This window comes from Lynx rufus, unplaced genomic scaffold (genome assembly GCF_022079265.1).
Source record: "Lynx rufus isolate CCGP_SWC_20201006 ecotype Redwood Valley unplaced genomic scaffold, mLynRuf1.p SCAF_10, whole genome shotgun sequence".
NCBI lineage: Eukaryota > Metazoa > Chordata > Mammalia > Carnivora > Felidae > Lynx > Lynx rufus.
In genome coordinates this window covers 87,480,941-87,499,733 of record NW_025814824.1, presented here as the reverse complement: position 1 = coordinate 87,499,733, position 18,793 = coordinate 87,480,941, and the positions used below count along the sequence as shown (strand labels likewise).

Genomic DNA, 18,793 nt, shown 5'->3' with positions numbered 1-18,793 from the left:
GCTATCTATAAACAGTATTTTTAATATTTGTATAAATAGACCACAGTATTACCAAAAACTGCAAGAACAGAGCATGGAAAACATCTTCAGAGCCGTGCACACAGCCTATCCTGGTTGCATTTGACACCGGCTCCTGGCCTCTACTGGGCCGGGGTCAAGTGCAAGGGCGGGGGGGGGGGGATGCTTAAGGGAAGTACCACACCCTGGGACATTCTGAAGTTGAGGGCGTGAGCGCGGCAGACTCATGGCTCCCACCTGGCCGTGGACCTCTTGATCTATTATAAAAATAATGCCAGTGGGTGGGCGGCTGGAGTCGTGGCTGCCCTGGGGGGAGGCGACAGGTGCCGCTCTCAGTCCACACGGGCCGCAGGGCCGGCCCGCAGCACCCCCGCTGCCCGGGACTGTGGTGCAGGCTGCCGGAGCAGGGCGGGCGGGCCCCCCCCCCACCCTATCTTTGCACGTGCCGCACGAAGGCCTGCACTAGCTGGATCAGAGGCTCCTGGCTCTCCGGGCTGGCCTTGGAGAGCGAGGTGGACTTGCCCTGAGGCGAGGGGAGGACGCCGGCAGCGGGGGAGCTGGGGCCTCCCCGGCGGAAGTAGCGTGAGAGGCTGGAGAGCAGCGTGCTCTGTGAAAGAAAAGGTAATAGATGAGGGCCCCGCGAGACGGGGGGCCGAGTGGGAACCCACAGGCTCGTCCCCACCAGCGCCCCTGGTCAGAGCCCTCTACCCATCTGTACCAACTCCGAGCTGAGCTCCTGTTTCATCCGTTGCTTGTCCCGGGGATGTACGGCCGGGTCCCTAAGGTAGCGCACGGCCTGGGAGATGAGCAGGTAGAAGCAGTTTTCCATGGTGAACATCAGGAGGGACCTGGGGAGAGGGCAGGGGGCCCCGTTGCAGACAGCCGAGTCGGCAGGGACGGGGTGCACCGCCGAGCCAGGAGGAGGGCTGACCCACAGCTGCCCTGACCCCAGATCAAATTCCAGAAGAGGGGCTTTCTTACTTCAGCGTTCTGGTCCCTTCCGCCTGTGTGCTGAGCCCCACGGCCTGGGTGAGGGGCTCCTTTTTCTTGTCCAGCTGGAGGAAGAAACACAGGGTGAGAAGAGAAAGTGACAGTAACAGGTGTGGCTCCCTGCGAGCCTCGGACTTGGCGGCCCTGCACTAGCAGTTGGCCAGCTACTCACTCAGCCCCCACAGTGCTCCTCCCGGCGAGGTCCCGCCAGCTCGCTCAGGAAAAGGACCAGGCTCAGGCAGGCTGACGTGCTGGAGGCCACAGTTACGCCACGGGAGATCGGGGGGAAGACTGGGGTTGAGAGGCCAGAGTCTGACAGCACCCAACTTACCTCTCCAAGCATGTTTAGGGCCACATTCACCGTGGCCAGAAGGGTCCCGAAGGAGGGGGCCACTTCTGAGTCAAAGGTGGGAGTGGTGAAGCTCAGGGCAAAGAGGAAGTTGTATTCAGCAAGGTCCAGGGACTGCAAGGCAAGACAGGAGCAATGTGGAGCCCAACTAGGACCCCAGACGGCTCTTAAGGGTAGAGCAGAGCACAGGAGAGCCTCTGCAGCTCACCGCTGGGCAGCTGGTGGCATGGCACAGGGGGCGGCTCGTACCTGATCCAGCAGGATTTGGCAGACGTCTGGGGTGAAGTGGCGCAGGGCCGCCAGGGTCCTGCTAAGGATCTTGAGAAGTCCGTACTGGACCGTGTGTAAGGCTCGCTGCTCCGAGGCCTCTGTGTCAGCAGCGGGCTGCTTAGAAGAACAGGAGGGGGCGGCAGCGGCAGCAGCGGGCAGCCGCTGAACTCGGGGGGCGACAGCCGAGGGGATGCCGTCCCCGTTTTTGTTCTGAGGGAGACAAGAAATGGAGGTGGAGTCCAGAGAAGCTGGCACGAGGCCCCGCGGGCAGCCCGGCAGGGAGGGCGGTTACCTGCAAGCAGTGCTGCAGCATCTTGCGGCTGTGCAGGAGGGAGGTGCAGGCCTGGCACAGGTAGCCCAGGTTTACCTGCAGCAGACACAGACGTGGGGCGGGGGCAGGGAGCTCTCAGCAGCGGCCCCACCAAGCAGGCCCCCCTCAGAGTCCCAGTGCGCTTCCTCTCAGCTCCTACAATGCTCACCTCCCTGTGTTCTCGAGCTGCAAATCTTACAGCCACAGAGTATGCCCGACTCCGGACTGGGGCAAGGGATGCCTGGGATCTTTCCCTGCACCCTGTGCCGTGCCACCACCTAGCTCAATGTCTAAGATCAGTTCTTCAGTAAAGAAATAAGATAGGGATCATTTTCCCATTTTACAGAAGAAAAACCTTCAGAAATAGCGGAGTAACGTGGCCAAGGTCACACAAATGATGGATGCCTGTCTGGCTCCAGGACCTGTTCTCTCCCTACTCCCCAGACCCTGGCCCCGCTGGTCTCAAGCTTCAGGCCTGTTCCTAAGGGATGTGAACCAACATCCATCCAACTGAGCCCAAGTTCTTAAGCTACAAGGCTGCCCTTTATATATATTTATATATAAGGAAAACTTTAGCTCCAGGGAAAGCAACACGGAGAAACCAAACCCCGTGTTCACAAAGCGAAATGCCCACGTTCCAAGTGCCTGCTATTCACCAGAGGTACCCCAGTGCCCACCACCCCATGCCCAAGCACTTCCCCAGACCCCTTGCAAGGAACCATGTCCAAGGACCCACCTGGACATCTCGCATAAGCTGAGGCAGGTGGAAGTGCCATTCCTTCATGAAGTTGGAGAGCTGCAGAATGAAGCCCACAGTGTGGTCTGCCTCCTCCAGGCACGCCAGACTCTGTACTGTCCTCACCGCACTGAGGCACTGAGAGGGGAGTGACAAGGATGGATGGAGTGAAACAGGGACCTGACCTGCCTGCTCTTCACCCTCCCATTGGGAGGACAGGTTCTGGACCCACAAATGCTGAGGTGATGGCACATCAGACTCTTCTAGGCTCAGAAGTTTCTGAATGGTCCTGAATGGCCCAGACCCCCCTAATACCCTGAGCCCCCTGAGCTCCTATGATGCTGGCAGCCCCTCACCTGTAAGGTCCGCTCCTGGTGAACACCCACGAAGTCCAGGGCCTCGGTCAGGAAGTTGTAGCGCAGAGTTTTGAGGAGCCGCTCCATCAAGGACATGGAGAGGCGGTAGACCCCCGGCCAAGAGGGGGCATCCAGAGACTTCCGAGAGGTGCTAGGCGTCTAAGATACAGACAGCAGATGAGATCAGGACACGGCACCAACGAATCCAGCTGACAGGTGTAGCGGGACCTCCGTGCAACACGGCAGCTAAGGCAGCCTGGCTGCTCGGAAGAGAAAACCTAGAAAGGGCACAGCCACTGCCTGGTGACCGGCAGGGCCACAGGGGGTCCGAGGCCAGGGATTACGAGGAAAGAGCACCAGGCAGATACAAAAGAATCCCAGGTTCTAGACTCAGGTCTGCCATTAACTAGCCATATGAACTTCTCTTACTAGAAATCAGTATGGGGGCAGTGAGGAGTCTATACCATCAGTGCATCAGACAAGCCATTAAAGAGCAACTCCCAGGGTGTGTGAAAGATCAAGGACAGGGACACTTTTCCCCTCAAATTGCAGTCTGGCCAATCCAGGGGTCCTGGCGAGTCACTGGCACTCACCTGCACTGTCCCATTGGAGCTAAGCTGGTACACGCTCAGGAGGGGCAGACAAATGCTCTGGGTGATGCCAGCCCCAGCTACTGCTGTGGCTCCCTGGGAGGGAAAGACCTGGAATGAGATGGAACTTACCCGGCCCCACCACTCCTGGAATCTGTCTCCTGCCCAGGGGCAGCCGAGCTCTCAAGGCAGACCAGAGCTCCTGGGAGAATCACAGGCTGTGCTGGAACCCACCCAACACAAGCAAGGAGGCTCCCTCCTGCACCCGGGCTGGCCTCCTACCTGCTGGGTGCGAGCCAGAGTGAGGAGCAGGTGCAATGATGCCTCGGTGAAATGCAGGTTCTGCTTCATGCGAAGGCTCACCTCCAGAGTGGTGAGGAGGGTTGGCAGGATGGGGAGCCTGCGAGTCACCTGGAGCCATGAGTCACCGTCTTCGTCCACCTCACACAGCTCCTTGGCCAGGTGCAGGCCCAGGACACACACCTGCTGGGGCCCAGGGGCAAAGATAGGCAAGAGGGAAGGAAGCAGTGCAAGGGCGGGGATGAGGGGGGAGGACAACAACAGGCAGCCCTGCGCCAGGCTGCCCCAGCCCTCACTCGGTCAGACACATCTCCCAAGTGAGCTTGATGGAAACGTGGAGTCTCTCCCAACCTGGCTGTACCCACACCCCCTAACGGGGCACAGCACTCCCCCCAAGCTAACATACCACCCCCCAGAGACAGTTCTAGACTCCTCCCTCCCCCACTACCTCTCAAGCTTCCCGACTCACACCTGCTCACTGCGCCCAATTCTACCCGTCTTGCTGCACCACTGCACCCGCCTCCTGAACGGTCCTTCGCTCTCCTGGACCCTCTCCAATCAATTCTTCATACCGGTGGCTTTTCAAACTTACTTTTGACCATGACGCACAAGAATAAATACTTTTTATGCTGTGTCCCCGTATACACACGTTGATGTATTTTCCTACCCTTCCCCCCACCAATAAAGCACAGATATTTTCTTTTATTCTTTATCCTCCTTTGTTAAAAAAAAAAAAAAATGCTGGTTATAACCAAATGAGTTCATCTCAAGACCCACTAACAAGTCATCACCCAGTTTGAAAAACACTCTTCTATGCTGCGTCCAGGGAGATCTTTCCACATTTCTCTCCCTTGCTTAAATCCTTGAGTCCTTTCTTCTTTCACTTGAAACCCACATCAAAGACCCTGCTAAGGCTGCCAGTCATCCAGCCCCCAGCTCTCCAGCCTCTCACTGCTTCTTCGCTCACCACAGCCTGTCCTCTGGCCGCCAGGGGACTCGTACCACAGCAAACCACCCTGTTCTCACTCCCAAGTCTTCCTCGCTCCCTTTACCTGCCTGACTCTATCAATGCTTTAAATTATGGCTGAAAGGGTGCTATCTCGTGGAATCCCTAGATTAGGTGAGAACCCCAAGCCACACGTTCTCCCAGTGTTTCTCCTGCATGGGACTTGCCACGATGGAATTCCGACACATCTCTGCATGGGCTCTGATTTGTTCATGTTCTCCACTAGGCTATAAACTCTTCCAGTGCAGTGACTACATGTCTCATTCACTAATCACCCTGAGGGCCTGGCACAGGGCAGGCAAGGCAGTTGGCACTTGCTGGATGTGCGTGGGCAGGACAACCTACTCCCCAGGGCACTCCCTCACCCCATCACGCTGGTCCTTGTGCCGGGGCCTCGAGCAGTCATCAGTCTCCATGCTGTCCTTGTCCTCTGTCGCACCACCTGACGCCAGACTATGGCGGGTCTGGTCGAAGAGAGCAATTACCTCTTCCTGGAGGGTCTCACAGACATTCAGCACCAGCTGGGAGTACTGGGGGATGTCACTCACTGCAGAGCACAGGCAGGGAGGGGACACGGTGATGCTCACTCACCATGTCAACTCTCGCTGCTGCACACCGAGGTTCCCTCCCCAGGCAGGCACAGGGGAATGTATGCTGCTGAGAGAGGATCCACCCGCGTGGGGAGCAGGAAGTAGACAGATGGGGGAGAAAAAGTTTTCTGGAAGACAGGCATTCCAAGACTGACAGCTCAAACCGCAAAGCAAAAATGTGTGGCTGGAAACCAGATGAAGCCCCGCCAGACCAGCTGCCAGTGGAGCCAGGGGACCGCTGCCCCCTCTCCCCTCTGCTCCTCACCTCTCATCTCCTTCATCTGCAACACTGTGATGAATGCTGAGAACACCTTGGCCTTGGTCTTCTCCATGAGTTGCTGGTCTGCCTGTAGCACTCCCTCCAGGATCTCCGTCAAGGGCCCAAGGATTTCATCCACAGAACCTAACTCCCTAGCAACAATACGGGGCAGAGAAGGAAGAACACATGCCAAATAAAGGCCACAGAGTGCCCTAGCTCTGATTCAGAGGTGCCCACCGGGCAGCCTGCCTCCCCCTGTTTGCTAGCGATGGGAAGCGAGCCCGTCTCACACCCATTTTCTCCCCTTCGGGAAAGCGAAGGGCCGGTAAGGAGGAGTGAGCAGGCCCCCTCCCCTGGCACGGTGCTCACCTCTTCCACTGCCGGAGGAGGATAAGCAGCAGAGTGCACATCATGGATCCGAGGCGGAGGCAGTTCACTGAGGTGGGGACCAGGAGCTGAGGGGAGACAGCAGACCAGTCAGAAGTCAGGCTTCCTGCGAGCTGACGTGGCTGGGAGATTCGAGCCCCACCCGAAGGGCACCTTTCAGACTCATGCCCTTCTTTCCCAGCAGCGAGCTGACAGGGGCGGGCCCGTGGGAGAGACCACGGCTCGGCACTGTGGCCTCAGGCCTCCGAGGCCGACTGAGCCCCTTGCCCTGACGTTTGTGAGACCTTCTCCCTAGGAAGAATGAGGAACCTCCCAGACACACTTACTAATGCTTTGGTCCCATCAAGCACGTCAAGAAAGAGCTGGCGACGCACTGCAGGGTCAGTCAGGTGCATTACCTCTGCCTGCAAAGGAACAGGGAGAAAAATGTCATTTGGGAAAATTCCCCAGACTACAAAAGCCACAAGACGTAGGGTCCTCTGTCAGGCAATTAGTCATTGGTTAGTCACGGTCTTCCTAATTATTGCCCGGTTGTTTCTCTGTCCACCCTTAGACATGGTCAAAATCGGGTCAGGTTCACCACCTCCTCCTGACAACACCCCTCTTCTCAGACCCTTCAACGGCTTCCCAGTGCACTAGAAATACAAACGCCTTACAACAAGGCCTAAGAGGCCCCACGGGATCTAGTCCAACTGATTTCGGTATCACCACTCGTGCTCAGCCTATTCCAGGCCTACTAGTAGGACTTCTTCTTCCTGCTTAAACCATACCACACTCTTTCCTGCTCTGGACCCTCACACATGTGACACCATGAGCCTAGACTACTCTCTTCCACAGGCTCTCCACCTGGAACGCTCCTTTGCACATCAGGTCTCAGTTTGGATGACACCTCCTCAGAGAAGGCCTTCCTGACTGCTCCTACTTAAGCACTCACTACCACAACATCCTGATTATCTCCTTCATAGTGAATTATCACAATCTCGAACTGTTTTTCTTTATGGATTTGTTTACAATTTGCCTCCCTCGTGGGCCACTCTCCAGGAGATCAAAGACCTTCTCTGCCTTGTTCACTGCTGTATCCCTGGGTGCCTGACATATGGGGAACATTCCGTTAATATCTGTTAAATGAGTAAGTGAATGGTCAGTATCCTACACTTAATCAGATAGTTTTCCTAAGAAAAAAGAGGTAGCAGGATTTTCAGAGCTATGATCCATGAACTACTGCCTATGGCGTACAATATAGGAAATATAGTTAATAACACTGTAATGGCCTTGTATGTTTAAGAGACAGTAACTAGACTTAGCATGGGAATCATCTTACTGTGTATGAAAATACGGAAACATCACGATGTCCACCTGAAACTAACAGAACATTATATATCAACTATACTTTAATTAAAACAAAACAAAACACCTGTTGCCTAGCTAGGGCCTAAAAGGCAAGTGACACACAGGCTATCCACTGAGGAATCAATCACGCTCCAAAGATGGCTGAGCCTTCTGGTGTGTCTGCAGTCTCAGGAGTCTACAGCCAATGTGATGCAGAAAAGTCCCAAAGTCGTGGCCAGTCAGGCACTGGGAACACATCACTCATGGAAGACATAAGAGTATGCTTGGAACAAGGGACATCTACCAAGTTGTAGTTACTAATGAAGCAAAGATAGTAATCTGGATTCCCCAGGGAAAAACAATTCAAAACTAAGCCCTTATTGCACAACAGGACGGTGCAGTGTGAAAACACACGCACGCACGCAAAGGAGAAATGCGAATTCTTAAATGCTAACTTTGTCTAAAAACCAACTCTCAGTAGATACACAGTGCAGAGACAATGGCCTCTGCTCTTTTTCTAAAACCAGGAAATGCAGTTTCTAGAACCCTAGAGAAGGTGCTGCCACAGCAGTCACAGCTGTCTGTTGACCAGTCTACAAATATTTACCTAGTGTCGACAGGGAATGTGCCTAAGAAGGTGACTCTACGTGTGCGTGAGAGGCAGACGAAGGAACGGGGCCTCTGAGACCTGTTCAGGGCCACAAGGGCAGCTACAGGAGGCTTTTATGGATGCTATTGTTTTATGAATGTTTTAAATTACTTCTCTGCATTTTCCTTCAAGGTCTCTTGAACCCAACACCCTAAACACCCCACAGCAGCCCCCCATCTACCAGCACAGAACTGTTACATTTTAGCTCAGGAAAAAATCCCTGATTTGTTCTTCATCCCAAGGGGTGTATCCGTCAGGCATCCCAGCACACGGTTGCTAGGACACCAAAGCAAAACCCGGCCCCCGCCCCCCCCGCCCCCCAGAGGCTCTTACATGACTGGTGGCGATGATGAGGAGCATCCTCCAGGCGGAGACGAGCATCTGATACTCTACCAGGGAGGTGCAGCTGCTGCCCTCCGTGTCTGCTGTGTGAACTGCCAATGACTTGACATATCCTGACCAGTAGGCAAAGCGTTTCTCGCTGGAAAATTTCTTAAGTGTATCTTTTAAAGACTGATCTAAAGAGCCCCTAGGGTGTCAAGAAAAAATAAAACCTATGATTAGGTTTTGAAAGCGGACATAAATGTGATGGGCACAGACCCTTGTCGAGGCAGAGAAAGCGACCTCACTTGGGCTTAAAGGCAGACGGCTCCAGTCACCTCCACTGTGTGGGGTTCATACTTCTTGCTCAACATAATGGGTTAGGTTGAGGCCTTTTCCAGGATTCCTCCTCCATGAAATCCCAGGCACATGGAGTTTGCTTCACAATAACTCTCTCTGACAATCATAAATGCCATCAATGGACTGGCCAGGGACACAACTCAGCGGCCCTCCATAAATGGCTCCAAACCAGCTCTCTCCTCTGCCTTGGCTCAAAGAGCCATGCACCCAATGGCAGGCCACCACACCCCCACCCCAAACCTTTAATTCAAATCTCAAAAGGGGAAAGGACTCACTTAACTACATAGTATATTTCCAAGCAAATTATCTTCATGATGAGGGCACAGGTTTCCAGGACGCTGGGCTGTGGAGGGGAGAGCAGAGCAGATACCAATCACGAGGAGAACCTCTTCCCTGGTGGCCCCCATGAGGGAACAGAGCAGGGACCTGATACTTGGAAAACAAGGAAGCACAGTCCCTATCGAACGTGAATGGGCATCTGCAGTGTCAGGTCCACAGTGTCTCCCAGCGAGCGGAGAAGACCACCGAGCCATCAACACAGAGCAGGGCATGCCACTTTCCTTCCCAAGCAAGACATCACAGGGAGAGGAAGCAGGCACTCCTCTGAGAAAGAAGTTTCCAGTGAAGAAAACACTCTGGTTGCTTAATTAGGGGAGATATCATTTTCTACACCTCAGCCTCTCACAGCCCAGCCTGTCCTCCCTGAGACTTTCCGTCACCATCCTACCCTTCACCCCAGCTTACCTCAGATGTTTCTGAGGGAGGAGAAAGGGTTCCAAACAGTGGACTGGTTAAGTTCTCCCAGAATTTGGGTCTGAAAGAAAAATACATTTGGAAATCATCCTTTCTCTCAGGCAGTCCTTCCTGAAGTTCTGTCCACCTGCCTTGAGTGGTTCCTTGCACACCCAAGTCCTAACACCCAAGTTACCTGCCCAGTCTTAACATGTGTCTCACAGGTGACCTGCTCCTACGTAAATATAAAGAGTTCCATAGATACAATTATGCTTTCCCGTTAAGAAACACAATCATATGTTATATGTATATTCTAGAGTTGAATGGTAAAAATTCTCATGATCTGTGCCGCTGCACATGTCCCGCAGCCCCAGAAGGAAGAGAGAGGGAGGGGAATAAGGACGCAGATTCCCATGGTTTGCCTTTTTAATGTTCCTTCCCTTTGTGTGAACAGGGCTCTAGAGAGCAGGGGACTCATTCAGCGAACAGGGTTCTAGGGAGCAGGGGTCTCATTCAGCAAATAGGGTCCTAGAGAGCAGGGGTCTCATTCAGTTCAAGGGCTGGAACAAGTCACTCATCGGAAGGCGTTTCTCAAGAATAGTGGGTCTGAAGGAGTCAGCAGAAGGCAGGAATACAAAAGGCAGGAAAAGGTGGGCACCCTAAGGTAAACACGCCTCTGCCCTAGAATAAAGATGACACCTGCTGGCAGCAGCATAAGACGACAATGACTAAGAGTGAAGTTCCTGCACAGTGAACCAGGCTCCTAGCACTTTCTACACATATGCTAAGTGAGCTGTCACAACAAACCTCTGAAGTATGAAGTATTGTTACTCCCATTTTACAGACACAAGCCTTGAAAGTAAATACCTCCTGGAGCCAGACTTACTTAGTTCTGAGGACCAGCATGGCACTGTCCCGCCGGTCCTGCCACAGGGCATGCAGAAAGGCAATGGCCGCACGATGCAGCAGGGGCGGACACCAATAGCGGTCCTGCTGCTGGGAATCGATCAGCTCCAGCACGGCGTGGAGACAGCTCCATACCCCAAGGCTGAATTCCTGCAAGAGGGGCGAGAGTTCAGGCCCTGGCCACTGCCAGCAAGCGCACCCGTGGGGCCTGCACCCACCTCCCAAGGGGCCGCCCCCCAGCTTCATCCCAGGTGCGGGCTCACCTTGGAGCCATCGCTGCCATCCTTCACCTCCAGATTCAGAAACAGTTCAATGAGGCCTGGCTGAGTCTCTACTGCAACTGTGAGGAACTCCAGAATCATGACTTTGATGCGCATGTCCTCAATCTTGCTCTGCAGTCGGGTCAGGAAGGCATCTCGAATGGCAGCCGCATCATTGCCCAGGCAGGCGTACACTGACATTGGGGCCACCTGGTAGAGACCAAACACAGACTTAGAGCTCTACTTCCAGAAAAACCTCAACGAGCTCCTGCAGAAGGGTGCCAGAGAACTCTCAGAAAATGGGCACAAAGGGAAACATCCAAGTATGTGGCAGTGGGTTAAAAGGGACATTGCTTCAAACTATGGTACAAAATGCCCAGTGATTCACAAAAGAAATGGTAATCAACATAAAAGATACACAATAATAACGATAAATGCAAAGTAAAAAATGAGGTAATACCGGTTTGCCTATTAGATTAGCAAAGATTAAAAGACTGACAGGGCCACTCTGGCAAGGATGTTAAGACTTGGTGTTAGGAGTATAAACTGTCGAGGCACCTGGCTGGCTCAGTTGGTAGAGTGTCAACTCCTAATCTCGGGATCATGAATTCAAGCCACATGATGGGGGTAGAGATTACATTAAAAAAAAGCAGGGAAGGGGGGGTGAGCCTGGGTGGCTCAGTCAGTTAACCGTCCGACATCAGCTCAGGTCATGATCTCGCGGTCTGGTCCGTGATTTCGAGCCCCTTGTCAGGCTCTGTGCTGATAGCTCAGAGCCTGGGGCCTGCCTCGAATTCTGTGTCTCCCTCTCTGCCCCTGCCCCACTCGTGCTCTGTCTCTCTCAAAAACAAACATTTAGAAAAAAAATTAGGAAAAAGGGGGGAATATAAACTGCTACAATCCTTTAATTAAAAAAAAAATTTTTTTTAATGTTTATTCATTTTTGAGAGAGAGACACAGAGTGCAAGCAGGGCAAGGGCAGAGAGAGAGGGAGACACAGAAACCGAATCCAGGCTCTGAGCTGTCAGCACAGAGCCCGACGTGGGGCTCGAATTCACGAACTGTGAGATCATGACCTGAGCTGAAGTCAGACACTTAACTGAGCCACCCAGGCATCCCACCCCCTTTAAAAAAATTTTTTTAATACAATCCTTTATAGAGGCCAATTTAGAAATGTCTACAAAAATTAAAATGTTCACTAATAACTAATATTCAGGAATTGAAAACAAAAGTTCATGGCGTTCTATGGACAACAATGTTCACTGCAGCACTGCTTGTAATAGTGAAAGACAAAAAAAAAAAAAAAAAAAAAAATAGCCCAAATAAATCAGGATACATTCATTCTGTGGCTCATCGTGCAAGCATTAAAGACAATAAAGTAGGCCAAATGTGCCCACATGGAAAGACTGTAAGATCTGTGGTCCAGTGAAAAAAGCCAGTCACAAAACAGTATGGACGGTGCAATTCTACTTTTGTAAAGAACAGAAGAGCACAGCAAACATCCTTCAATACAAAAGCACAGATAAAAAGAAATGTGGATCAATGCATACCAATCTGCTCATAGGGAGTCTTGGAACGAAGGGATCAGAGTGGACCTTAACTTTCTATGCTACATTTACCTGTAACGTTTAAATATGTAAAAATGAGTATGCATGTCTTTTGTAATCAGGAAAAAAAAAAAACCCCTCACAAACCACAATTTAGGTGTGGTGTGGACAGCAACACAATTTGTGTGGTGTGTACATGGCTGGGTCACTGTAAAAGTCAGGGCTAAGTCCAAGCTAGCTGTTTCTCCTGAGATAAGGCAGGGGTGGTCTCATGCACAAAGTCAGTTTTCTGGGGCTTTGGCTGATTAAGTGGGATCCTACCGTGGCCAGACGTTTCAACAGCTGGATGGCAAGACGTGGCAAAGCAGGATCATGTTTGTGGTAGATGTATTTGGCAAGAACAGCAATGAGGTTGTTCCCATGGGCACCTGAAGAAGTACAGGAAACAGCTGAGACACCAATGTGCCTGATTCAAGCTCCTAAGAGAGGCTGCTATTCAAAAAGGCTCACGCACGTGAGGGAATTTACTACCCTCAAGTACTTGGGAGGGCCAGAGCGAATCCAGGTGGCCATACCATTCTCTTTTTTCAGTAGCCAAGGGGATATGCAGGATTTGGAGATAAACAGCCCAATCCAATTCATTAAGAGCAGAAAGAGAGACATTTTGGAAAACAAAACAAAACAAAACAGTCTCTTAACAAACAGGTTAAAAAAAGACGTCACATTGAACTGCAAGAATCATCAAAATCTCAAAATGATAGTTAAGAATAGGTCCTAGGCATTATCTAAACACCTACTTGAAAATGAGGAAACAGGGTCCCAAAGGTATTAAATGAGTAGTGTAAGGTCAAAGAATAAAACAGTTAATACTTAACAGGTACCAAGAACTTCCCTCCATGATTTACACGTAGTAATCTTACCTCCGTCGTAATTGTGTAAGGTAGGTATTACTATTATCCCCTGAGGCAGAGTTGTTCAATAATGTGCCCAAGGTAACATAGCAGATTAAAGCCAAAATGTGAGCCAAGGCAGTCTGACTTTGAACACGGGTTCTTAACTATTATCCCGTCATCAACAGGAGGCAGAAATGAAGGACATTCCAGCCCTCTCGCTTCTAAGTCCGGGATGGGGACTGGTGATCATTCCCAAACTCCCTCCAGGAATTAGTCAGAAAATACTGCTGGCCTCTAACAACATAGCCTGAAGTACGTACTTGTGGGCAGAAGCACTGCTGTTCGCAAGAGCAATACATACCATGCTGTGTGAGAGCCTGTTCCAGGGGGGACACCACATTAGAAGGAGGTTTCAGCCGAATAACATTGTTGGTGACGGAGAATGCCAGTTTCACTGTCTTGATCAGCAGCTGGCCCTGCCCCTGGCCCTCTGCCCCATCACTAGGGTGCCAAATGGAAACCAAAGTTGATTCAGACAACATGACTTCATTCGCAACATATGTGCTCTCATGAATTAGATTCCAACAATAATCCCAGAGTTCAACAGCTTCTGTTAGAGGCCCCAGTCCAAACTAGGAGAGAGGAGGAGCAATCAACTCCCTTTGCTATGTGCCAGTCTACGCAGCAGCCACTAGATTATATACAGGCTACATCCTAGGGGAAATAAGGCTGTCTTTAAAAAGCTACTGCACATTAACTCACACTGGAGTTCTCAGGACATGCAGGCACACTAAGATAAAAGGGGAAGGGGAGAGGGAGCCCCACCTGCGGGGCTGAGCAGCCATCACCATGTCGATGGTGTCCACACCGATGCCCATGATATTGATGACTGTCTGTCCCGCTTCTGTGTAGGCCAGGCTGCAGATGCAGAGAGACTGCAGGCTGGGGCTGTGACTGCAAGACAGACATGTTCTGAGTCACCAGGGAGCTGTGAAGTTTATTACTGCAAGAGAAGGGCACTATCCAAACCTAACCAACTGGACATCAGTGGTACACATCAGCTCTGTGTCAGATGAACACACTCTGGTCACTTTCCTTAAGTAGACTTGATCTTAAAAACAACCCAGAGAAGTTATCTAAATGTCCCAACGATTAATGGATATATCTACTGAATTGAGTCATGATTAATTCATACAATGGAACGCATGGTACCACTAAAACAAGACAGATCTATATGAAGTGGCATGGAAATAAAATTATGGAGCAGTTAGTACAAGCAAAGGAAAACACCTAGTAGAATACACACGAACTTCCTAGTCATCTCTGGAAACAGGTTTAGGAAGGGCATTTTCACTATTTTCCTAATGAACATGTGTAACTTTTGTAAAGATCGTTAAAAAATAATTTGTGTATATGTATGTGTGTGTGTCATTGGGAACAATCTCATCCCCATTTCATTTGCTCTTCTCGACTCACAGGGAGAAAGGATACAGTCCAGTGGAGAGCAAATGAGAACCTCCAGAGTACTGAGCTCTGGGTTCAACCCAGCTGAGTTTTCTGAAAGGATGAGCAGAAGCCCGCCCATGTCTTCCCTTGGGGAGCGGCAGCGTCCAAGAGTACCCGGTTCAAGCAATCACCCCCTCATACCTGCTGTGCAGGTCTGCCTCATGGCACAGGTTCAGTATTGCATGAATCAACTCCAGGATCAGGCAACCTGGACTCCGGAAAAGACACAGGAATGAAGTGGCCTTGTGTGATGACCCTCATCCCAACAAAGGGAAAGATAAGATCTCCAGGGAGGCAGGAGTGGCTCAGGCTTCCCTGCCCGCGTGTCCCTTACCAATCTGTTCCCTCACACCATGGGTGTTGTAGCGCCACTTGTGGTAGCCAGGAAGCATCTCCTTCAGCACAAACATGACACAGGGCGCCAGCCCTTGGCTCTGGGTACTCCCAAGCTGTCCCTATGAGAAACCATGCTGTAAGGACTTAAACCATTTAAGGAAGTCATTCAGCTATCACAGATTTAACTCTAAAACTACAGGTCCATTTGGGGCGCCTGGGTGGCGCAGTCGGTTAAGCGTCCGACTTCAGCCAGGTCACGATCTCGCGGTCCGTGAGTTCGAGCCCCGCGTCAGGCTCTGGGCTGATGGCTCGGAGCCTGGAGCCTGTTTCCGATTCTGTGTCTCCCTCTCTCTCTGCCCCTCCCCCGTTCATGCTCTGTCTCTCTCTGTCCCAAAAATAAATAAAAAAACGTTGAAAAAAAAAAAAAAAAAAAAAAAACAAAAAACTACAGGTCCAAAGGAAATCTAGGCAAACCCTGGCTGTCAGTAAGAGAGAAAAAAAAATCAGAACACTCTAGTTCAACTGGGTCCAAGCTATGGATTTCTTTGAAATAGAGAAAAAGACTAAAAAGACAATGTCTCAATGTCACAGAAGGCACCTACGTGAAGGAGAGAGAAGAAGGTTAAATCTGGCAGAGGGAGGTACCAACCATGAACATGAAGGACGTAGGACTGTTAGCAATGGAGAGTGTTGATTTCACTATCATGATGCCAGACATTCGCCTAACCTCCACCCTATCTCTGGGACACTGGAAAGGAGCTCTCACACTCACAATTCTTTGTCCTAAAAGTCAGCTTCCTCACCTTAAAAATGGGAATTCTTTACTTACGTATAAACATCTATAGCTATATCCCTATCTCTGGACCGTTTCTGCCTTTTCAAGCATTCATTCATTGATTCTCGCAGGCAGAAAAGTTGGCTGAGTGCTTCTCATGTGTGGCCCTCTCAACAACTCCAAGGAGTAGAGACCATGTTATTACTCATTTTTTACAAAGGTTCTAAGAAATTCCATGTTTGCCCAAGCCCAACACAGTTAGTAAGTGGTCAACCTGACATGTACACCTAATTTTGTCTGACTCCAAAATCTATGCTACAACAGTATTTTTCAAACTGAGTTGTAATCCATTAGTGGATTGTGAAATCAGCTTATTAGAAAATACCAGAGTGCCTTTTGCGTTGTCAGAGAAGTGCTGAATTGTGAAACTTTGCTTCAGAAGTACGTACATACACACACGGATATCGGGCCTAGATATAAAACATATGTATTGCCCTGGGCTACGATGAAAATAGCTTGACTAACCACATCATACCATCCTGCCTCTGAATATTAAATAAATTACACAGGGGCGCCTGCATGGCTAAGTCAGTTAAGCTTCCAACTCTTGATTTCGGCTCGTCATGTTTCATAGTTTGTGATTTCGAGCCCCACATGGGGCTCTGCACTGACAGTGCGGAACCTGCTTGGGAAGGGATTCTCTCTCTCTGCCTCTCTCTGCCCCTATCCCAATGTGCGCTCTCTCTCTCTCTCTCTCTCTCTCTCTCGCTCTCGCTCTCGCTCTCGCTCTCGGTCTAAAAATAAACAAACTTTAAATTTTTAATTAATTAATTAACACAGATAAAGTACCTGCTATAGAATCTGGCACATAGTAAATACTCAATACACAGAAACTGTTAACACTATAACGTCAGGACAACTGCTGTGCCCAAAGACAATGACTACGGTAGAAGAGAAACTATTTCAGATATTTCCATCTGACCAGCGTTTACCTTGACAAGAGTGGTGATCAAGCGTAGAAAGGCAACAGTGACTCCGTACTCGCCCTGGGGCTGCTCACTATTCATCAAGAGGTTTCCATACCCTCCAGCATTCATCCCCTCCGCACTGGGGAAAAACAGAGGCAGAGTGAATCAGGACGGGCAATCTCAAGGTTTCAAGAAACTCATCACAGAGCATTCTTATTATCTAGATAGCCTGGACCTAACATAGGAAAGCTCTCAAAAGAATGAAGCAAATCTAGGCTGTTTTATACCCAAGATGAACACTAAGAGAGTACTTTATTAATGTACAATCTCAAGAGCTTTAAAATTCAAAAAATCAAATAAACATCAGGAAAACATTGTTGTCTAATAAGCAAGAGAAGGCAAGGAGCAAATGCTGAAGTAGGAAAATGGAGTCTATGTATAAATAATTGTCCTACCACGCAAGTTCAAAAAGCCATGAAACAAGGAAAAGTATAGAGTGACTACAGCTGAGGAAAGGGAAGCCACGTCTCTGGATCCAGACAGCTCTGTATTCTCCAACCTGGAAAATTAATTCCCATGTACCTAAGGTGGTTGCTGCTGGATGAGAAATACTGCACAGGGAAGCTTCTTTAAAAGTAATGTAGCTAGCCTGGACCCAAAATGTATATGGTACTCCCGGGGAATACGCTCTACCCAACCCAAGACCTGGCTCACCTAATCATCTGACTCATGCTGGAGGCCTGGTGGGCCACGAATGGTAAAAAGCCTGTGTGACGAAGATCAGTCCAGACCTGAGAAGGGAAAAGAGCTCAATGTCCATGTGTCTTCAGGTATACACCAAGTGCAACATTTTTTGGCTATTTTGAAGACTTGGTGTGTCTCACCTTTGCAGGGTTCCGGGCAGCCAAAACAGTCAAGCAATTGACACAAGAAGCAATGACATCCACCGGTGGAGAGATTACTGTCGTTAGCCTAGTTGGAGAATAGTGTACTCTACTCAGTGAAATGAATACAACGTGTTCCATCACAGATATTTTCCAGCTCTCTCTGCCCAAGTCTCTCCTCTCAGTAGGGATGGAAAAATAGGAAAACCCTCAGCTGGGGATAGTATCACACCAGGGCTTCCCACAGAGGCACAGATGCGGACTTTAACCTGAGGTGTGTGTGAGCTGATGCTTACCGCTGTAGCAGCATGTAGATACGGGATGTGATGGGCAAGAGACAGTCTGCTATGGACAGATCTGTGCTGATGACCTTATGGACCAGATCAATGATGGGTCTGACCCGCTGGCAGTGCTGGATCACATCTGAAGGGAAAGAGAGCAACAATTCCTTTAAGATTACTGAACAGTCTCCCAGATAAACACTACGCGGATCCCAGTCTGGACGGTTCTGAATTTTATCCTGAGATTCTCTGTCCCCCAATTCTAAGCATGTCTGTTTTTCTTCCCCACAGTCATGTCCCCCCAAGCTGACCTCACCTGCAGTGGAAACAACATGCAACAGCATTTCAATCTCGCAGGTAAAGAGGGTCCAGCTACTGTAAGAGTACTCCCAGCGTACCAGGTAAGCCCTGTCGTCCAGCACTACCTGGCCTACTGTGCCCTGAGGTATGCGAAGGTTGGTCTGACCCCCTAAGGAAGAGAGGAAGAGAAATTAGTCTAATATCCAGCGATACAATAGGAAAAAGCGACTCCTACATCAGACAACAACATTTAATCACACAGAAATGGACAGACTCTCGTCCCACTAGCTAACACTGCTGTGCTGGGGTCAACCATGTGTAGCACATGTGTCAGAATTCCCTTTCTTTTCAAGGCTCAATAATATCACACTGTAAATATATAACACATTTTGTTGATCTATTTCATCTGTTGCTGACATGTATTTCAAATTGTTACTGTATATATACCCTTTTACCCATTTAAAATTGTTATTGTAATATACCCTTCTACCCCACAAAATTATTCTCGTATATACCCTTTTATCAGACAACCCCGGTTTGAGGACTCTATGTACTAAAAATAAAAATATCCATATATAAAGTACA

At 50.0% G+C, this 18,793-nt stretch overlaps 1 protein-coding gene across 1 annotated transcript in view; it reads right to left on the bottom strand.

The window, feature by feature from the left end:
- Positions 1-4: 4 nt before the first annotated feature.
- The window catches only part of NUP188 (nucleoporin 188), a 53,951-nt gene continuing 35,162 nt past the window's right edge, over positions 5-18,793 (bottom strand). Inside the window, exons 16-44 of the mRNA XM_047070655.1 lie at positions 18,225-18,377; positions 17,924-18,050; positions 17,628-17,715; positions 17,458-17,534; positions 16,768-16,882; positions 14,999-15,119; positions 14,806-14,872; positions 13,984-14,112; positions 13,520-13,659; positions 12,587-12,693; positions 10,722-10,928; positions 10,439-10,608; positions 9,565-9,634; positions 9,096-9,163; positions 8,473-8,668; positions 6,488-6,565; positions 6,144-6,229; positions 5,781-5,926; positions 5,291-5,472; positions 3,902-4,102; positions 3,623-3,715; positions 3,030-3,188; positions 2,674-2,811; positions 1,920-1,994; positions 1,607-1,837; positions 1,340-1,471; positions 1,000-1,073; positions 737-866; positions 5-625 (exon numbers count right to left, since the gene is read on the bottom strand). Coding sequence (XP_046926611.1) covers positions 449-625; positions 737-866; positions 1,000-1,073; positions 1,340-1,471; positions 1,607-1,837; positions 1,920-1,994; positions 2,674-2,811; positions 3,030-3,188; positions 3,623-3,715; positions 3,902-4,102; positions 5,291-5,472; positions 5,781-5,926; positions 6,144-6,229; positions 6,488-6,565; positions 8,473-8,668; positions 9,096-9,163; positions 9,565-9,634; positions 10,439-10,608; positions 10,722-10,928; positions 12,587-12,693; positions 13,520-13,659; positions 13,984-14,112; positions 14,806-14,872; positions 14,999-15,119; positions 16,768-16,882; positions 17,458-17,534; positions 17,628-17,715; positions 17,924-18,050; positions 18,225-18,377 — 3,737 coding nt within the window. The 3' untranslated portion in view covers positions 5-448. The remainder of the gene's footprint in view (positions 626-736; positions 867-999; positions 1,074-1,339; positions 1,472-1,606; positions 1,838-1,919; positions 1,995-2,673; positions 2,812-3,029; positions 3,189-3,622; positions 3,716-3,901; positions 4,103-5,290; positions 5,473-5,780; positions 5,927-6,143; positions 6,230-6,487; positions 6,566-8,472; positions 8,669-9,095; positions 9,164-9,564; positions 9,635-10,438; positions 10,609-10,721; positions 10,929-12,586; positions 12,694-13,519; positions 13,660-13,983; positions 14,113-14,805; positions 14,873-14,998; positions 15,120-16,767; positions 16,883-17,457; positions 17,535-17,627; positions 17,716-17,923; positions 18,051-18,224; positions 18,378-18,793) is intronic.